This window comes from Triturus cristatus, chromosome 1_2 (assembly GCF_964204655.1).
Source record: "Triturus cristatus chromosome 1_2, aTriCri1.1, whole genome shotgun sequence".
Taxonomy (NCBI): Eukaryota; Metazoa; Chordata; class Amphibia; order Caudata; family Salamandridae; genus Triturus; species Triturus cristatus.
The window spans coordinates 832,246,200-832,267,830 of record NC_140580.1 but is presented as its reverse complement, the minus strand read 5'-3'; the positions used below and the strand labels follow the sequence as shown (position 1 = coordinate 832,267,830).

At 48.8% G+C, this 21,631-nt stretch overlaps 1 protein-coding gene across 18 annotated transcripts in view; it reads left to right on the top strand.

Moving 5' to 3' along the window:
• HSPG2 (heparan sulfate proteoglycan 2) overlaps positions 1-21,631 on the top strand; it is a 903,404-nt gene that overhangs the window by 630,111 nt on the left and 251,662 nt on the right. For all 18 annotated transcript variants that reach the window (XM_085608925.1, XM_085608919.1, XM_085608917.1 and 15 more), the window contains 5 exons: positions 5,102-5,237; positions 5,949-6,100; positions 18,721-18,859; positions 19,531-19,682; positions 20,918-21,047. In XM_085608925.1, coding sequence (XP_085465051.1) covers positions 5,102-5,237; positions 5,949-6,100; positions 18,721-18,859; positions 19,531-19,682; positions 20,918-21,047 — 709 coding nt within the window. The remainder of the gene's footprint in view (positions 1-5,101; positions 5,238-5,948; positions 6,101-18,720; positions 18,860-19,530; positions 19,683-20,917; positions 21,048-21,631) is intronic.

Below are 21,631 nucleotides of genomic sequence, written 5' to 3'. Positions count from 1 at the left end.
CAGCCACGGAGAAAGAGTCACGCCGTAAACAAGGATTGTGCCTATATTGTGGCAAAAAAGGCCACTACGTACGTGAATGCCCTGCCAAACCGAAGACGTCACGTTATCGGGCCAACCGGTCGGTAACAGCCGTGGTGGACATACCGGCGGAAAACTAGAGGACTCCAAGACCAGAGAAGGGGCATCTCGGAGTCACTCATCCATCCCTTCACTTTCCAACTCGGTCACTAAGGGACAACGACACCTGTTTCTCACGGTGCACGTGGGAGTGCATGACCAGTGGATACCCGTTGTGGCCATGGTGGATTCAGGGGCCACTGGCATGTTTATGGACCACAACGAGGCATGCAGGCTAGGGCTAGTGCTTCTTCCCAAAGCTGTACCCGAAGACGTCTATGCTGTAGACGGAAGGCGATTGGTGACGGGGCCCATCGGACAGCACACGGGGGTCCTTCCGATGAGATATGGGAGGAACCATTTGGAACAAATCGATTTTAACATCATCCGAGCGCCCCAATATGGCGTCATATTGGGATTGCCGTGGCTACAGAAACACAACCCCTTTGTGGATTGGCCAACACATCGCATCGAAATGACGTCACCGTATTGCATCCTGCATTGTGGAATAAGAACGGAATCCCTTGACGCAGATGAGAGCGGGAGTCAGACGGTGGCTACAGCGGCAGAAAAAGATGTGGCTCTCCCCCATGCTTATCACAGTTTTGAGGATGTATTTGATGAGGTGAAGGCGGAAGTGCTACCACCACATAGACAGTTTGACTGCCAGATCGACCTGGTGCCAGGGGCCAGCGTTCCCAGCGGCAGGCTGTATGCCCTGACGGAGCCTGAAAACGTGCATCTCCGGGGGTACCTGGATAAACTCCTCAAACTAGGATTCATCCGCCCGTCCAAGTCTCCGGCCGCCTCGCCACTCTTCTTCATCCCGAAGGCTAATGGGGAGCTGAGAGCCTGTGTGGACTTTAGGGCATTGAATGCGATAACCATAAAAAATCGGTACCCCTTGCCTCTCATCAGTGTACTTCTGGAACAGGTCAAGAAAGCTCGTATCTACACCAAGTTGGATTTGAAAGGGGCATACCATCTGGTGCGCATGAGGGACGGAGACGAGTGGAAGACCGCCTTTAAGACCAGGTTCGGCCTTTTTGAGTACCTCGTCATGCCGTTCGGTCTGTGCAACGCCCCGGCAGCCTTTCAGTACTTTTTGAATGAGGTATTCAGAGAGGAGTTGGATATCTACGTGGTCGTATATATCGACGACATCCTCATCTATTCGTCCAGTGTGGAGGAGCACGTACACCACGTCAAAGCTGTGCTCCAAAAGCTGAGGGAAAACATGCTGTTTTGTAAACTCAGCAAGTGTGACTTCCACGTCACATCCGTGGAATTCCTCGGAGTGATGCTGAGTCCAGAGGGACAGGAGATGGCAGAACGAAAGATCAAGGCGGTGAAAGAATGGCCGGTGCCCCAAAGCGTGAAGGACGTCCAAAGTTTCATTGGCTTCGCCAACTTTTACAGGCGGTTTATAGATGGATTTTCAGGAGTGGTGGCCCCAATCACACAGCTACTGAGGAAGTCCAAGGAGTTTGTCTGGTCCCCTGAAGCGAACAAAGCCTTTGAGTCCCTGAAAAGCGCCTTTGGTAAGGCGCCGGTGTTGGCTCACCCCGATCCGGATCTCCCCTACGTGGTGGAAGCGGACGCGTCGGATGTGGCGCTGGGGGCTATCTTGTCCCAACGCAACCACGACACAGGGGTGCTTCATCCCGTTGCGTACATGTCCCGCAAACTCAACGACGCCGAACGCAACTACCATATTGCGGAGAAGGAGCTTCTCGCAATCAAGGACGCCTTCACCGAATGGAGGCATTGGTTGATGGGGGCAAGACATGTGGTATCGGTGTACACGGACCATCGGAACCTACAGTTCATGACGGCCACTAGACACCTTTCTCCCAGGCAGCTGCGGTGGATGATCTTCTTTGCGGGGTTCAACTTCCGCATCACATATCGGCCGGGGACGGAAAACCGGAAGGCGGACGCCCTGTCCCGTCAATCTACAGTTAAGGAACCATTGCCTGCAACCGAGCGTTCCATCATTTCCCCGAGGATGGTATTGGGGGTTATCCAACCGGATACTTTCCTGAGGGGAATAAAGAGAGGGATCAGGTCATTCGCATGGCGGAGGTGGCTCCTCAGTCACAGAGAATGGCAGCTGAAGGACGGGATACCCCTGAAGGGCAGGTGCCTATTGATACCCACGCCTAGGCTAAGGAAACAAGAATTCATCTGGTGCCATGACTCTCCATGCACAGGTCATTTGGGCTTTGAAAAAACGGTGGCTAGCATGGGACGGCATTTCTGGTGGCCAACCATGAGAGTGGATGTCAGGAGGTGGGGACAGGAGTGTCCTACGTGTGCTACCATGAAGGCCGACCATGGCCGAACCCAAGGGCTCTTACATCCACTTCCGACCCCGGATAGACCATGGGATAGCATATCACTGGACTTCGTGGTGGGCCTACCGGTAGACCAGGGGATGACGGCAATACTGGTGGTGGTGGATTACTTGACGAAAATGGGGCACTTCATCCCCTGCAAGAGAGTCCCTACGGCCGGGGAATTGGCGTCACTACTCCTAAAGAATGTGGTACGACTGCATGGATTACCTGGGGTGATCGTGTCGGACCGGGGGTCGCAGTTTACTGCGCAATTCTGGAAGACTTGGTGCACTGCGCTGCATGTTAAGACCGCCCTGTCCACCAGCTACCACCCTCAAACGGACGGCCAAACCGAGCGCCTGAACCAAACGCTCAAACAGTATCTGCAATGTTTTGTGGACCAGGGCAGGGAAGAATGGGTCGACTTGCTATGGGTTGCAGAGATAGCCTATAACAACGCCACTCACAGCTCCACACAGTCATCTCCGTTCTATAGCAACTATGGCCAACATCCCAGGTTCTTGCCATTTCTACATCCGTTCAGAGAGGACAGGATTCCCGCCACAGCGGACAGGGTGGCACACATAAAAGACACGTTGATGCGCTCAAGGGCTGTCCTAATAGAGGCCAAGAGAAGATACAAGGCTGCGGCAGATAGGAAGAGAAGGCCCGGGCCACTGTACCGCACTGGAGACTACGTCTGGATATCCACAAGAAACATGAGGTTTCGAAAGAACAGTGTGTTCCATCCCAAGTACATGGGCCCCTATCGAATTACCAAGTGTATGGGTCCCGTGAACGTGAACGTGTGCTTGCCCCAGTCATTGCGGATACACCCTGTCTTTCATGTATCATTGCTCAAACCAGCACCCTCCAAGCCGTCTGGGACACCTAGGCCGGTATGCGTGGAGTCGGAGGTGGAGTATGAAGTGTCGGGCATACGGGCGTCCAAATGGCGCAGGGGGAAGCTGTGGTACCTGGTTGCGTGGAAAGGCTATGGCCCGGAGGAGCATTCATGGGAACCGGCTGAAGGGGTTCATGCTCCGCGCTTGGTCTCCTTGTTCCATCGGCGTTTTCCTGCCAGCGCTGGACCCGTGGGGAGCCGCTGAGAGGGAGGATGTACTGTCAAGAATTCCTGTCATACAAGGGAAACACGCCCTTATGTAAACAGGAGAGCTGTTACATAACTCAAGGGAAACACGCCCTTATGTAAACAGGAGAGCTGTTACATAACTCAAGGGAAACACGCCCTTATGTAAACAGGAGAGCTGTTACATAACTCAAGGGAAACACGCCCTTATGTAAACAGGAGAGCTGTTACATAACTCAAGGAAAACACGCCCTATAAAGGGAGGAACCGGGAGGTACAAGGCTGTCGGATATTGTGTTTACACCGACGTACCTGCTTCGTGAAGAGCAGTGTTCCGGAGTGGTGCTCCAGTAAGGCAAGAACGGAGGTAGGTCGAGTCGTTACTCCCTGGGCCGTGTCTTGCCCCATCGTCACCTGTGAAGGACCCGGAAGCTCTACCGGTCAACCATTGAGCTTCGCTTTTTGACTCGGCTGAGTCCAAGCGCAGTGGCGCTTTTGCTGGTTGGAGTCGTAACTCCCAGCCCGACCAGAGACACAGGGACTGCCAGCTGTAACGCACACCAGGAGGTGTTTGCCGCGTTACAGACTCGGAAGTCCACAGGATCGATCGAGCGGCTGCTCTCGGTTCAGTCTTCTTGCTTGTGATTGGGGTATCGGTGACGCATCACCAGGAGGTGACTCCGCGTCCCGGTGCAGTCTGAGGAAGAGGTTGAGCGGCTGCTCCCTTCAGGTAGAGACCCCAGCTGGGTGTTTCCCTGACTCCTCGATTCTCCCCAACACTCTTCGTGCCCCTCACAGCCTACCGATTGGCATTGTCGGCCATTTCATTTCTGCCCTCTGTTGGCATACGCCGGGATCGGCGTATATGCAGAGGACGGTTAGGACCATCCGTGCTGTGGGCTGGTAATGTACTTAGCCTGGAGGATTCTAGTGACTATAACTTTTGTTTGTTCTTTGTATTTTATTTACCTTCATTAAAAGAACTAACCCTTCACAAGTGGTTGCGTCCTCATTGTCGTGTCTGTTAAACGATCCTGAGACGTTCAGGGCGTTACACATCCATCTGCCTACCTCTGTGCGCTTTTATACATATGTATATATTGTCTACCTATGAATATAATCTTCAAGTGTCTATTTGTTTTGTCTGTGTGCATGAGCCTGTGTCAGAGTTTCATTTTGTGCATAGTTTTATTGATCGGTGTACATGAATGTGAGGGAGCTATGTTGCTGGATTTACATATGTTATTGAATATTACCTGCCTCTATGTACTTGCACCTTACACAAGCGGTTTGTGTTGGATTGATCATTGCTCACTTTTCCCCCTTTTTTTTGTCTTGAACATACACCATTAGTAGTAGAAGAGCCATTGTATCCCTTTGCTCTTTCTTCTCTAAATGCTTTACATTCCTGACATGTCCGGATAATGATGCTTAACTTTTCCATCTCTCCATACCTTGTCCCTGCCTTGTGGGGTGGGGCACAGTGGTATTTTCTGTTATTTATCTTGTGTGCGCCGTGTCTGTGGGCTAACAAAAGCAATTGGTCCCTTTGCAGTCTCGTGTGGAAAGAAGAGATATCTCCACTCTGGTGATCCCATCAGTTACAACTGCCGATGGAGGGACCTACATTTGTGTTGGGACCAGCTCCTCTAGATCTGCAGAAGCCAAAATTGAAGTTATTGTCCACAAAAGTAAGGAGAAAAAGTATTTATATTTTGCGAAAGCATTTAAGTTGATTTTGTAAGGGGGGCACATGGACACCAACTGAAGGATTCGATACCCAGGTTAACATTTAAAACAATAGTCAAAATCTATTCAGTGGTTTGAATAACTATCTTAGAAGTAGATTATTATAACCATAACAGGCGAAAATGCCTTGTAGGGCGCTATACAGAGATGTAATGGAAAGTGGTTTGCATTAAAGTTTGAATCATGATATTGGCTGTGAACTGTAAGAGTTATCCCCTGCACTTTGAGAGGTAACAGGAAGATGAATTTGCAGTACAGGCTGGGATCAGGACAGGGCCTGGAGTCTGGTACGGGATATTAATGGAGTCACAGGGCACACTAATCTCAGAATCTAGAGCAAAGAGAGTTTGGGGAGTTTCTGAATCGGAGAGTATCCGATGGCAATAACTGGAGTGTGCAAATATGAAGTCTTTTAGCTTATGGGAGCTGGTTTCAGTAAAGATGAAACTCCTAAAAAGGATATTAGCAAGTAAAACGCTCAAATAATACATTTGGAAATATATTTTAAATTAAAGGTTTAGTAAAAAATGTCTAGATAGAAACTTTTTAACGTTCCATCTGTGTGTCTGTGTGTTATGTAAAGTGCTTTCCGTTACTCTTGTGGGTAAGATGTGTAATCCTACCTTGGTCTCAACCCTGTTTGGCTCTTTCAGCATCTGCTATTTCAGCACCAGTGAGGATCGAACCTTCCTCAAATGCAGTCGCTGAAGGACAAACTGTAGAGCTGAACTGCCTGGTATCTGGCCCACCACCACACACAGTCACTTGGCACAGGCCAGGAGGTGTTCTTTCTTCCAACCATCAGGTATGTAAGATAAAGGGATCACAAAGTATAGATAGAAATAATTGAAAATAGGGCCTGTTTTCTGGTCTTCTCCAACATGATAGCCCTTAGTTGACCTCCTGATCTGCCTTTAGGGGCTCACATTGGCACTTCTCTGTGTTGGTCTAGATGAGACTCGTAGAAATGGGTGTCTATCGTCTCCTCGCATGCTTACATGTGGCTACACCAACATTGCTGAGAACCTAGATTTAAAATATTACTGAATATTGAGCTCGTAAATTAGATATAGCTGCGACAATGTGCAAAAGTAGACATTCTTAAATCTAATATGTTGATAGATGTACGTCTCACTTTTAAGTCCTCTCATTTGTTTCTGGTCATGTATGTGTTAGCAGTTTTATACTTTAACTGACGTTCAAAAGATTTCTCGTGTGTGTGACTGGAGTGCAGGGACTGTCAGAAATGTAGGACACCTTTCCTGATTTTAATGTTTTCTGTAGCATCATGGATTCACAATCATGTTTGACCACTTATTTTAGAAATTAAGATCAATTAAAGTTTAGTGGTTGTTTTGTATATAAAATTCGGACTCTGATTTCTTTCATGCTATTATGAGAAAAGATGCTGTAAAACCTTCTGGGCAGAGTGGGGAGAGGGGGTGGTAAACTAATATTGGTTGTGCCATCTAAATATGCTTTTTGTGGCAGCGAGCTTTTGTTCTCTGCTTAGCTCAACAACCGTGTGTTAAAAACTTTCAGAAAGTATGACAGTTAAGGAGCTCTCCGTGATACCTGGTGCTGATAGTACTGTTCATTCTACAGTGAGATCTGTTTCATATGAATGGAACGTAGAACAAACCTGACCCAGTGCTCAAACTCAGGAACAAAGTCCTAACCCTACAGATGAGGGATGTGTTCCCATGCTTCCCTGTTTGATACTGTACCACAAGGTGGTACTGTTTCCATCACATGGATACATCTACCCTTGATGCCAGGCTCAAAGGTCTTGAGAGCCAGTGGAATAGCAGGCCACTAATGAAGGTTCAAATGATGGCACTGTTGGAGACGTGAGTTGTCTGATGTGCCCGTCATTCAGGTGACCTCCCCAACTGAGACATGATGCACCTGTTACTCCCACCGTAAGTCAAAGTGGTAAGATCAGTCTACCGGAATTCAAATTGAAGTCAGTCATCCTCCACGGCAGGTCCCAAAGCACCTCCTTGGAGCCACAGAACGTGTCCAAAAGTTTTCCCCAATGTTGGGCCCATTGCAAACACTGGTTCCATTCAAGGGCTTGCCTGTACCACTGAGCATGAGATGCCTCCAGGATGCATGATTCTAACAGGCCAAATAATCCCTGGACCATCTGGGATGGGACAGTCACTTTCTCGCCGGAAACATCAGGATCATAGCCTGAATGTTGCAGTCTCATTGAGGGGATTTCAATGTGACTGTGTCCAAGATGACCCCCCCCCCCCCGTAATGGGCAGCCTGGTCGAAGGTTGAAGATGAAACCTGGACGACTTGATTTAAAAAAAAAAAAAAATGTTTTTTTTAAACACCCAGGAAGCACACCAACATTGTTTTATGCAGGTGGCCTGAGACTAGCTGTGGTGAGCCCTCCTTCAACAGACATTTGTTAAAGTATTTTAATACATGCATCCCTGGCTGCGAAGAGGTGGTCTGTGACCACTGACATAACCTTTGTAAAGACCTGAAGGGCTGATGAAATGCCAAAAGGCAGGACACGGAACCAGTGGTATTGCACCACAAAGCAGATATACCTCTGTGGGACTGCAGGAGTGGTATATGAACATATATGTCCCCAGCACAAGCAAAGGAGTCAGTGGTGTCCTTGTCAGACCATAAACTCTACTTTTATTGCATCTTGTCCATCTTGGACCGTTTGTGCAAAGGTATTAGATTAGTCTTCTGGTAGCATAGGAAGAATTTCATGTGGCATTTCCCATAGGATGTGATTATACAACTCCCAACAGGCAGATGGCATTCAGTGAGTGCAATACCGCACTGCCTGAAGAAAAATAGTTTTATGCTAATTGCGTAAATTCTCTTGAACTCCTTGTCCAAAGGAGATGCCATAGAATAGTTAAGGGTTCACCTTGCAAGCGGTTCCCTGTACCACAAGGCTATCTAGAGTGGGAGATGCTGTGTCAGGTATTTGGCATGACCAGGTGCTAGTCTATGGCACCCAACAATGGGGCAATTTGATCGCTGGCACAGAAAAAAGTCTCAGCCAAGCAGCCATAAACATGGCAACCATAGTCACTTTAAATAGTAACAGAGACTTAAAAGTAGAAAGACACGGCTGTAAAATCTTTGTTAGAAGATTAAACTTAGCCTCCCCTATATGGAGGAGCAGTTTCAATACTTCTGCTGCCTTCCTAACCACTACAGCAAAAGAGGAATTTATTCAGTTTTTTGCCCCAAAGAGAATCAAAGACAGATTCTGGGGAATTATTTCAACCAGGGTAGGAGGGATGTCCTGGCATCCTCTCTAGAAGCCGCTATTGCTTCTCAATTCTGTGCCATTCAATTAAAATACCTATAATGGGCTTATCTCACGAGGGTGTTGCTGGGGAAAATGGGGGCAATATACTCCCCAACCTTCCTGTGATGCTTACAACTTATTGGCGGCTTTCTTCACAGTGTGTCAGGCTTTGATGTTCTGATGCCCTTCTGGGAAGGGGAATTGTCAACCCTGGAAGTGGTCCTGGGTTTGAAACTCACGAGAAATCAGACATACACTGCTTCATATTTCTGATGACATTGACAGGAATCGATACAGCCCACATTCACTGTGGTTGAGTCTGATTGTTGCCAAATTGGACATTGCCAAGACATGCAACGATTCAGCTGCACCTCTGTTGGAGCAGGGGAAGCATGGACTGGATCTCTGTCTCAGTTTAAAATGATCCATCTTCATAGCTGGAGGTTACCCCAAACACCTAGGGAAATGTGGGGTGACTGGGCTCTATACAAGGGGATCTACATTGAGTGGTGTAAAGGAAGACCCTGCACACAGACGTTTGAATATTGGAACTCTGCATGGTTGTGTACAGGGGAAACTATGAGGGAGTGATTTAGGATGGAGTGGCATACTAGGGTGCCCAGATACTTGGTGATGATGGGACACCTGTCTGTTTTGTATTCTGTGGTACAATTTGTGACTGCAGGTTTCTATTATAGTCATAAGTAAAAAATAAAAAGTGATATATATGTTCTCTTAAATAAACAAAGGTTACAGGGACGTTGTAGTTAGACTCAGATTTCACTAGTACAAAACCATAGAAATTCTGCAGTTTAGTTACCTGAGCGAACTATAACTTACGCCCCCACAATGCACTGCTTATGACCTCACATATTACATCACTCATGACATAGTCAGTGACATGACTGATATCTAAAATTACATCACTGATGACATCATGCAGTAAGTGTAAGTATTTTCTAAGCGTTTATGATCAACATATATACTAGCCTACTACAAAAGTTACATTAGTATACTAGGTGCACTACTACGGAGTGATACTGCTTCTAACATACATTATGTGAGTGGCAGTGTAACTGTATGTATCTTTGTGTATATGGGTGTGATTGGCTGTGTGGGTCGGTGAGTGAGTTGCTGTGTGAGTGGCTGTATGGGTGAGTGAGTGGTAGTGAGAGTGGCTCTATGGGTTGGGTAAGTGGGTATCTGAAAGACACGTTAGTGATAGATTCCTTACCTTAGAATATCCCCAGGCGTCAGACTGGATCCGAAAAGTTTTTGTCAGCAGTACCCCTGCGCGTCGGTAGGCGTCATGCGGCTCCGCGTACGTCGCTGGCGTCCTAGCCTCCGAGATGACGTTGTCGAAGCTACTTAGACACGCACGCTAACGTCAGTCCTTTCTTTTTCCACGCCAGCAAGCGCAGATCCGAGAGAGAGCGGTACCCCTAGTTAATGTTTTAACTTGGTTTCTGAGAGCTTGTTTCTTCGACTTTTTATGGCGCCGTGACTTACCTGTCCCAGAGTCCGACGAGCGATGATGACTGCTCCGCGACCGGTCCCCCGACCTCCCACGGGAGCGGGACCTCGACCAGCGCGGAACCGATTTCCGGACCGCCAACAACTCTCGGGAACGCTCCCGCATAGCTTTCGGCGCCATGGCCCGACAATCAGGGCACGGCTCGGGGTCATGGGCGTGCCCCAAGCAGAAGAGACACACATCATGCGGGTCCGCTACCGACATGTTCTGACGGCAGGCCCTACAGGACGTAAACCCGGGCATCCCTACTGCACCAGGAGTCGAATACTCGATAAAACAAGAGAAGCGACGCCGCTCTTCGTCTACCCCTCACCGGTCACAGGACGCATGGAGGGGGCGGGCGGTCACTCCCCCGCCGCTCAGATGGAGACTCCGTTGTTGCCTGCGGCCTACCCGCCCTTTCCGGGCCAGCACGCGACTCCAGATGAAGTACAGGCTTTGCTGTCAGCCATGAGCCATTTGTTTGGCCCATTGGGTCCCTCCGGAGCGTCTTCGGGCCCCGTGGACCCATTGGGTGGTTCTGCCCTGTGCCGCCGCCTTTAGTACCGGCGATGCCGGCACGATACCCTGTGGCGCTGCCGGCTCCGGCCTCGGCAGCACCGGATGCTGCGCCAGTCGGCGCCGAACCAGGATTGGTTAATTACCCCCCGGTTCCATTTCTTGGTGCGGAGTTTGTCCCATTTTCCCAGGCACCTCGTCCTTACCGGCCTCTTCAACAACCGGTGGACGAAGGGGAGTACTGGGATGGGTCTTAAGACCCTCTCGCAGCTCAATGCGAGGATGAGCCAGAATGGGAAGGTGATATAGAAGGTCCAGTGGATCTGGATTTCTCTCCACATCCTGGTACACTGTCCCCCTCTTCCGTGGCTATGGAGGAGGTTGGGACTTTTTCTGTGGTGTTGCGTAGGGTGGCTGAGACTCTTAGCCTCGAGCTCCCTTCTGTGCCTATCAAGACCAATCTCCTAACTGAGGTACTGCAGCCAGCGTCGTCCTGTACGGAGCCGCTGCTGCCCTTCAACAACGCACTTACTGATTTCCTGTTGAGCACCTGGAACAAACCCAACACAGGTTCTCCTGTGGATAAGGGTGTGGCGTGCCGCCATCGCCCAGTGACCCCAGCTTTCTCACATAACACCCGACGCCTCAGAGTCTGGTTGTCCAGGCTTCTGCCTCGCCGAGCGCATTGCATTCTGCCCTTCTGGACAAGTGGCACAGGTGTTGCCTCAGTGCCCTGTGGAAGCTCGGGCCGTGCTCTCCCAGGCCATTACCGAGGGGAGAGATGCTGCTAAATTCACTATGCGTTGTGGACTTGACACGGCCGATTCACTCGGCAGGGCACTTTCCTCAAAGGTGGCGCTCCGCCGTTACGCTTGGCTCAGAACTGGCTTCTCCGGGGATGTTCAGAACACTTTATTGGACATGTCCTTTGATGGTACACGCCTCTTTGGTGACCAAGCGGATAGTACCCTGGAACGCTTTAAGGACTCTCTGGCTATGACCCAGTCCTTGGGTCTCACCACCACGCGCACTCCCTCTGGTCCGCTTTTCGCTCCTTTCGAGGTCGGGGTCGAGGCGCCCAATCGCGTTCCTTTCAGACATGCAGGCCTGCGCAGCCGCGGACGTGGGACCCGACGTGGTGGGTCCCAAGGACAGCGGGCGGGTCAATCCACCACTGTTCCTGCCACCGCCTCCTAAAAACCTTCCTAGTCCGGTGTTTCAAGCCCACCAGACACCAGTGGGCGGCAGCATTCGCCATCACCTCGAACAGGTGGGTTCTACAAATAGTCTGAAGGAGCTACTCCCTCCCCTTCAAGTCTACCCCTCTGGCCCTGCCACCTCAGTACCACCGCATGTCGGGGGATCATTTGGCACTTCTCCAGCAGGAAGTTGCGGCCCTCTTGGCCAAGGGGACCATCAAATTCGTTCCGATGCCAGAAGTAGGTTGTGGTTGTTACTCACACTACTTCTTAGTTCCCAAGAAGGACAAAGGTCTGCGTCCTATCTTAGACCTCCAGAACGTCAATCGCTTCCTACGGAAGGAGAAGTTCAAGATGCTCAGGCTTGCTCAGGTCTTGTCTGCCCTAGACCCGCAAGGCTGGCTGGTAGCGTTGGACTTGCAGGATGCTTATTTTCATTTACCCGTCCTGCCGGTGGCCCCAGCCCTACCAGCCTGTCTACCCTCGAACTTGCTCCTGCTAAACCCCGGCATCTCCAGTGGCCAGCAACCTCACAAACCCCGAAGGACCTGGTTACCTTGTGACTCTAAGCAACTGGGACTCCCACGAGCAGTGGTACTGCTCAAAGCAAGTAACTGACCCCTGGCATTAGCCAGGAACCACGAACCCTGCATACTCTGCACCCACCAAGCCTGGCCTGTGCTGGAGTGGACAAAGACCCTGAGGACGTCCCCCCGGCGACTGTGACCCCGAATCCAGCACCCAAGGACCCACCTCGACACCAAAAGACACCCCGGCCCCAGCAGGTGAATATTTTCGTTCTCGTCACTCGGTTGATTTTAGGTGAATATTTTAAAGTTTAGAAACCAGTCAATGTTACCCTATGGAAGAAAAGAGAGTTATCGGCTTTTGGGTAAGTACTCGACTGGCAGAGTTAAGGTTCTGGGCATAGACTCAGGGGTCTCCCAGGGTCAGGTCAGTACAGTTGTTACACCCTCAGCGGCACAGGGGCAGCCGGGTGCAGAGTGAGAGGGAAGAGGTGTGGTGCCGCGGCCAGGGCGACTGACTCCGGAATCTGGGGATCACGGTTCGATCCCCGGCGGCAGATTAGCCCAGCACCATGTGACTCTGGGCAATAGCTTGCTTAATCTTCCAGACGGCCCCCAGCGCCTAGAGACCCTTACGGGTGATTGTTCGCGCTTTACAAATGTGGATTATAGTTAGGCCCAATGTTATCCTATGGGAGGCAGGGGGCCCTTGGTTGGTGGCTGCTGACTAGCAGGCCACGCGGCTGTGGGAGCTGAGCTCCTGGTCACTTGCTCAGGGCAAATGGGGGATTAGAGTAGAGTAGAGATTGCACTGTCAGGGGCACTCGGGAGGCTGGGTGCAGGGTGCTTTTGAGCCTTCAGGCGCTCAATGGATTGCAATGGAGAAGTTCAAAACCGAACAAAGGCTGCAAGCTCGGGGACGAAGATTCTTCAGGTGCCACCACCACTTCGAGAGGTATGTTGGGTAGTTGGAGGATAGGTAGGTACCCCGGAGTTGGGCACAGGGGGCCACAGGGCGCTGGGTGCAGGGGTGCCTTTTGGTGTCGGGAAATATTACCCTCTGTTGATCGCGGTTGGGGGGGGGCACCTGGTTCTGAGGCTGCAGGCGTCAAGAGCGTCGAGGAAAGTCCTTGGGTGCCGGACTCGGGGTCACAGTCGCCGTGGGGTCGTCCTCGTGGTCTTTGCACCCGCCAAGCCTGGCCCGGAGTGAACATAGTGTGAAGGGTTCGCAGTTCCGGGCTGATGCCAGGGATTAAAAGCAGATTTTGAGTAGAGCCTCTACTCATGGGAGTCCCAGGGGCTTAGAGCCAAAAGGTAGCCAGGTCCTCCGGGGTTTGTGAGGTTGCTGGCCACAAGAGATGCCGGGTTGGAGCCAGAGCAGGTTCGAGGGTCGACAGGCCAGTAGGGCTGGGGCCAAAGCAGTTGGTGTCTTCCTCTTCTTAGCAGCTGCAGGGCAGGTCTTCTTTCTTCTTGCTCTTCTTTGTATTTTGGAATCTGGGGAAGGAAAGTTCAGGGTGCCCCTAAATAATAGATTAAGGAGCGTTACAGGTAGGTGAAGGGCAGGGACTAATGGGTCCCTGTGCTGGGGTGGGTACACCCCCTATCCTGCCTCTCTCCTGTGGGAGGGGGGCAGTAGCCTAGTCCTGATTGGGTAGGGCTCCCCATCTTCAAGATGGCGAGAGCCCGGAGATGTGCTTCACCTCGCCTCCCCCACCTGGGGGGTGGGGTTGGCAGGCTGGCACATTCCCTGTCCTTATTTGGGGTTTCCGACCAAGCTTCCCGCCAGAGTGGGGGGTTGCAGTGGCCTGGGGAAGCTCACAGAGGCGGCATGCCTTTGAAGCTTCCCCCTGCCCATCCTGGGGGAGGAGATCTAGCACCTCGCCCAGGATGTGCATTGTTGCAGGCCCAGGAGAGCAGGGGCTCTCCTACCCAGGGGTCCAGCAACATGTCTGCTGTGTGGCAGCCTAGGCAGCCTCTCAGACCAGACGTGGATTGTAGGTTAATTTTTAGGGGGCATCTCTAAGATGCCCTCTGGGGTGCTTGGTACATTAAATCCCACACTGGCATCAATGCGGGTTTAATGTGCTGAGAAGTTTGATACCAAACTTCTCAGTCTTCAGTGTTGCCATTATGGTGCTGTGGAGTTCGTGTTTGACGAGCTCTCAGCACCATGTACTCTTAAATGGCAGCACTGCACTTACAGTGCCCAGAAATGGACCTGGGTACTGTAGGGGTACAGGGCTTCTGTGCCCACACCACTGGCATAGGGCACCCAGCTAGAGGGGTGGCTGTTGTATGCCAGGGCAGTGTCGGTGGTGGGCATGGCAGTACAAAAGGGGGTGGGATGTGTGCCATGTCGATTCTTTGTTTTGTCCTGTACACAGACACTCAGCCTGCAAGGGCAGGGTTTGTGTGTTAGGTTACAGGGCCTCTAAGGGTGGCACAATGACCTTAGAGGCCTTCCTTGGTCACAAGGCCCTGGGTACCTAGGGTACCATTTACCAGGGGCTGACGTATGGCCAGGGTTTGCCAATTTGGGTTTTAGGTTTTTAGGGAAGGAACATAGGCCCTGGGCACCTGATTGGCAGGAGTCCAGGGCACACTCAAAGTACATTCAGCAATTCAGCAAAAAGTGGGGGCATACCATGCAAGAAAGATGGCACTTTCTCACACGCTCCCTTTCATCTGAATTATTCTGGTTATGAGCCCGATGTTTCAGCCTCTGTCCTGAAAGTCTGTGTGAGTGACTGTTAGGCTACTGAAATTGGGGATATCCTGGTAGTGTCACATGTCCCATGTCATATGCATGCTCTACAGTGGTAACTGAAATGCAGCAGTGCTTAATTTTGTAAAATAATAAATAAAAAAAGTCACAGGTCTCATCAGGAGGCCACTGCAGCATACCCCACACATTGCCACTACCATGCTGCAATGACAGTAACAACACAACTACTAACCATCACACTCCTACAGGTGTGACAGTTCAGACTATTTCAGGCCCCAAAGCTATAAGAATGGCATGGACGGTAGGTAATAGTAATTTTTAAAGTATATTGCATTAATAAGTAGCTGTTGTGGTCATCTCTAAATTAACCATACAGCGCCACCTTGTGGCAGGCTGTCACAATTGACTGTGCTGACAATTAACTGCTGGTGCCAAGCACCGGAAATCACTGGCTCAAATTAAGCACTGAATGCAAGTGAACTTAAAATCAGGGCAATACGTTGGATTGTATCCAGATTTTAGAGAGATTGCAAAAGAATTGCAGTGTTGGCTACTGTGCCACGATTGGGTCAGTGACAAGCCCCTCTCCTTACCCTTCCCAGAGCTGACTGTTGTCACTGATGCATCACTACTGGGTTGGGGAGGCCATCTGGGAGATGTGGAGATCAGAGCACTCTGATCTCTGACACAGACTGGACTCTACATCAATGTGCTGGAGTTGAGAGAGACTCCCTTGGCATTGAAAGCCTGCCTGGCTGCTAGCAGAGGAAGTCTGTTGTAGGTGCTCACAGTCCACTCCCACCACCATGTAGTACTGCAACATGCAAGGCAAAATGCGGTCTTAAACCTTTGCCTGGAGGCCTTATTCCTCTTGAAGTGGCTGGAATGCCTAGGGTTTCCCTCGTGGTGACCCACCTGGTTGGGGCTTTAAATACTTGGGGGCCGAACTCCGCTGCAGGCGAATGACACTTAAGTCTGGAGGTGGCAGAGTGTGTCTTCCAGCATCATGGAGAGAACCCTGTCTCAATATTTTTGCCACCACCAAAAATGTCCATGTCCGCATATCTGATGGATACATCTAGCCGCAGATTCCTTAACTTAGAATATCCCCAGGCGTCAGACTGGATCCGGAATGTTTTTTGCAGCAGCACCTCTGCGCGCCGGGGGACGGCGCCACACAACCCTGCCCTGACGACGACGTAGGTGATGTCAGCGAGGTCATATAAGTCCCTCCCGGTGCGCTAACATCAGTTTCCTTCATTTCCGCTTGCAACGCGGATCCGGAGTAAGCGGTTCCTCTGGCCTGTTTTCAGGCCCTTTTTCGACGCTTCGAACAACAAAAAAACAAACAATGTCATTTACAATGCCAATAGCTCAAACTCGCGTAAATGCGAGACCTATTGCATTGCAAATGCTTGTTGCATTTGAGGACATGGACAGCCTAGAAACCAACTGTTGCGTTTGTTCATGGGTGGCGTTGATATGCATCTCCACTTGCCCCTTCTGAAGTGGAACAACTTCAGGGAAGGGCTGCATGATGCCACCTAGCAGCATGCTGGAGAATTACTCTGAAAGTTTCTAGATCCAGCTTGATGACTAGAGATTATTTTCAAGGTGAAGAATCTGTTACATGCAATATTAATCAGAAGGATCATTACTGAAGGTAAGTAACTTGTTCTTACAACACTGTACTTAAGCATGAAAAGCACACTTGTGCATATCGCCTTTTGAAGGACAGTACTGTTTATTCCTTATAACACTGAAAATCAAACAACGTTTAGGTCACCTTTTTCTAGTGTTTTGCATTTGATATATTAACTGTATGCTGTAAATGATTGGCCATAGTTACTAAGAGATACATTTTGGGACATGCTGATGGGTAAAGGAGGCCAGCGAAACCTTTCCATTTCATGAGATCGGAGGAAAATATACTGTAAATGATTTTAGGATAGAGGAAAAGGAAGTGATCCAAGTGAAATGGAGGGAAAACAGCGTTTAACCTGTGAGTAGAGTGGAGCTAAAGGGAGGTCCTGGGTCTGTAAGATGAAAGGAGAGCTCGGCAAAGGTTTGAGACAAAAGTATTGACCGCTACTGTGAGAGAGTGCCTCTTTTTGCATGATTAGCCCCCAATTTTTGCTTGGTTTTGATGTGGTTTTGATTGTAGTGCACAGGGTCCCTGCCATCCAGGTCCTCTGTACCAGTGCTTTTTCTCTAAAAACCTATCCCCAATTGGTACTTCTACCCCCTGCAAGTCCCTAGTAAGTGGTACCCTGGCTACCTAGGGCCTGGGAGCTGAACCGACAGTGCCCCTATGACCCCACTACATCTCAACTTACCTCTGCTGTCGTTGGTCTCCCTCCTGCAACCTCTGGTGCCACCCCTGCAGCCTGTTTGCCCAAAGAAGAAACCCCTTTGAAAAGCATTGGGCCCCCGGACGGTAAATTTGCACCCTGCACCCAGCCGCCGCTGTGTATGCGTGGTGCTGCTTTGTGACCCCCCTGTGCTTAACCTAACCCCCAAAATGTGCCCCCTGCAACTGATCGACTTACATGCACGCACTGTGTCTCCAGGCACCCACAGCCTCAATTGAAAAGCTTTGGGCCAAACTCTGATTTTGACCTCTGCACCTGGCTGCACCTGTGCCGCTGGTGCAGTTTTGGTACTTACCTGTCCCTTGCTGACTTTTGGTGCGGAAGACTGGAATTATAAGTGCATTACTTACCTGTTTAACCGCAATATTGTTTTCCCCATAGGATAACATTAAACTTCTGAAAAGTTTCAATTTTTTTTAAGTGAAAAGTATTTTTATTTAAAAATTTACTTACCTTATTGTGAAGATCCTGGTCTTAAAATAAAAATACAAAGTATATTTTTCATAAATTGGTCAGGATCTCCTTCTTGAATTGTGTGTCCATTATTGGTCAATGCTGTGCAATAAATGTCTTACACTCCTCTGTGTTAGGCCTAAGGCAGCTCACCTACACTATCACTAATCAAGAACTTTGGGTTTTACATTGAGGCCTGTACACTATTGGGGAACCCCTGGACTCTGTGCACGGCAAAACCACCTAGTGGTAATACCACATACAGAGTCCGTTTCCTACAATACCACAGGTGATGCAAGTCTTTGATTGTGTTAAGGTTCATTGTGGGCCTGGCCTGGAAGTTCAGGCTTGGGCTGTTAATATTAGACCAGGCTCAAGGCTTTTTTGCTTATAGCTGCGTCTAATCTAAGGTGGCATGGTGGGCAAAAATATGATGGACATTGGATGTGGGTGAGTAATTACAAGTGACTGAGATTAATTCAAACATTCCATTCATCACGATTTTATTCCTTCATTGTGATTCTAGGCTGAAGACATTCTGTGCCGTTTATCAAGGCCTTGTAATTGTTTGGGGTTTTATTGTCCTCTCCTTTTAAACTGAGACATGTTCAAACGTGAACTTGTTTCTGGAGTCTTGGTAACTGTTTTGCACAGTAAAACACTGCACATCCCATTATCGCAGATTGAATCAAATTGTAGAAACATTATTATCTGCATTTTGCACTTGGCTGCTAGTGATTGCTGAAGTAATTCTTAAATTACTTAACTCCTCGTTCTTTGAGATTTGCTTTTACTGCCATTCCCGCATTCTCTCCTCTCTTGCAGGTCTCAGGTTCTCGGATGCGGATTGTCCATGCCACATTGGCAGACTCTGGTGAATACGTATGTCGGGTTATCAGCAGCTCTGGGGTTCAACAGGCCTCCATCTTTGTTTCTATTACACAACCCTCTGGCCCCGGTTATCGTAAGTCTGTCTGCTAACCAAATATGACAATGTACTGTTTTGTTTTTTTCTTTTTTGCAATGGTGCTTAAAACAAAGACTGTTAAAGCATTATCATTGACATTAAAAAGGGTGCTTCAAAGAAGTACATTTTTTCACACTACATAATTCATTTTTATTTGTTTTAAACTAAAGTAAAGGGTTTTTAATCTGCTCTGTGAAACGTGTCCTCCATTTTTATTTCAACACTTGATGATTAATACCTTGTTGATAACAAAGAAAAAAACTGATTTGGTCTCAAAGTAATATAGTTTGTTTCTATGTGTCAAAACTGGGAGGAGTCTGTCTGCCACCAATATAAAGGGGCTAAAAGGTGGTGTCTGCTTCAGAACGAAAGTGAGTGCTCCACCTGTGTATTGCTGCCTGGTTTCTCTCACTTTGGTGCTTTCTCGAGGTACCAGGAGAGTCATAACGGAGACTAGAACCTGCATTAGCACCACCACTGACTCCAGTTTGAGCAGCTGAAGAGAGAAGAGAATTATTTGATTCTCATAGGTGCTTTGGCATTTGGATATTGAATCCTCTGCTCCGACACTGCTTCATCAGTTATATGCCTATGCCGTCGCCCTTATAGAGTTGGCAGTTCCTGTATACCGCAATTAGTTGCAACCTGTTCTTGTTTTATCCTTACAGCCTCTGGCATCAACCCCACCATCCGAATCGAGCCAGTGTCAAATGCCGTTGCTGAAGGGCAAACTGTGGAGCTAAATTGTGTTGTCATTGGTCAGTTACAACCCACAGTTGTCTGGTACCGGCCAGGCCGTTCCCTCTCACCCAATCACCAGGTAAGTCAGTAAGGGCCGGGGAAAGCTTATGTAATGTCCCCGCGGATTGGGTTAGTTAAAATGCAGGTTGTCCAAATACTTGATCCCACAAGGCAGATGTTGTATTCATCCCCATGGTGAGGATTATTGTGGATAAAATCTTGACAGTTTTGTGTCATCGCCTGCTAGTTAGCAAAATTATTAAATATTGCGTCAAGATCACCCACCAGGTATTAAACTCTCAACCCGTGGGGATGATGTACGTCTGCTTTATTATCCAGTAAAAATTGAAGTGAATCAATAAACATATATGCTGATGAATGATTTACCTTATGCAGAATACACTGCTGCATGTCCTTTAAGTTCTGCCAAATAGGTGAAGACAGATCCTTGCCTTTCAAAGTATCATTGCCTTGAGGCATTTGCTCAGTTGTAAACCCTTACTGGGCTTTCCTTATTTGTGAGTCCTGGGAGTCCACCTTCCACACTAGGAAACACAATAGAGCATCATCCTAAAAATTCCTTTTACACCTTAAACAGCTTGCATAAGTCACTATCTCTTACATAATTGGCATACACCTCTCAACAACCATAATGCCTGTACCAGAACCATTCAGTCTTCGCCCATGCGATCAGGCACTCACTCCAGTTATTGACTCAATCATCTTAGAACATTCCTCCATTCAACACTCAAATTCACTTTCTCTCTGCTGACTCAATTGGATGCCAAATCCCCACAGCATTAACAGATGGACTGGTGCACACTTCCTGGCCCTCTGGGAGAAACCATTTCTCCACATGTTGTCAAATGTCACATTAGATATGCCCTAAAGAAATAAACACTCCTCCAGAGTTAACATGTGGAGGTCCCTTGAATGAATCTAGAAAGGCTGAGAGTCCCTACCTAGAGCCTTACTGTTGACACTCGCAGTTGACACAAAAATCAATGCATTTACTCTCTTTATAAGAATTACTTTGACTGAGTGGCTCATGGTGCATCCGGGTAAATGGAACATTTTATGTCAAAAATCCTCTCTTGAGCTGTAGATTTTATCAACTTGATTTTGAATGTCCTGTTAAAGATCAGGACTATTCTTAGCAATATCAAGACCGACCACATTTTTCAAGCAAAAATTATTACATATTGCCTTTTTAATTAATCAAGAAATTTGTGGCAAAGCTGCACAGACATTGTTGTAGGCTCTTCTGTTTGTTACAGTTTGCTCTTCCTTTCCCATGTCACATTTGTCCCGTAGGTGTCAGGATCAAGACTACGAATTCTTGACGCTTCTGCGGCAGACTCCGGAGAGTATATCTGTCGCGTGAGTAGTGGCTCTGGTGTCCAGCAGGCCTCAATCACGGTTTCCATTGGCAGTGCTTCCCAAAGTGAGTACTCATTCATTACTTATCAAGGAATTTTCTGTTGTGCATTTGTCCGGGGCCCTGCGTTACACACATGGCTCTCTTGTTCATGTACATTTCTACTGTAGTAAATTGGGCAAAGCCTTAATCCAAATTCCTTGTTTGTTCTTATTATTAGTCTTCATATCAAAAAGACTGTAGGAAAGAGCCCCTCTTTAACATGGTCACCCCCACTTATTACCTGCTACATGATGTGATTTCAACTGAAAGTGCACTGGATTCCGCTAACCAGGTCCCCAGTGCCAAAGCACTTTCCCAACACAAAAATGGTTCCCCCAATTGACAAAACCTTTAGCACCTCTGTAAGTCCCTAGTAGATAGTACTCTGGTAGCCAGGGCCTGAGGTACTGAAGAGTGTGCCTAAGTGCTGCAGCACAAATTGTGCCACCCTAAGGGACCCCTCATCAAGCACATGCAAGACTGCCATTGCAGACTGCGTGTTTTGGTGCAGACAAAAGTGAAAACACAATGTCTCACACATCCCTGTGTGCCTTGTCCCCTACCACTGCATGTAATATTAGTAAGTCACCCTTACAGCAGGCCTATCA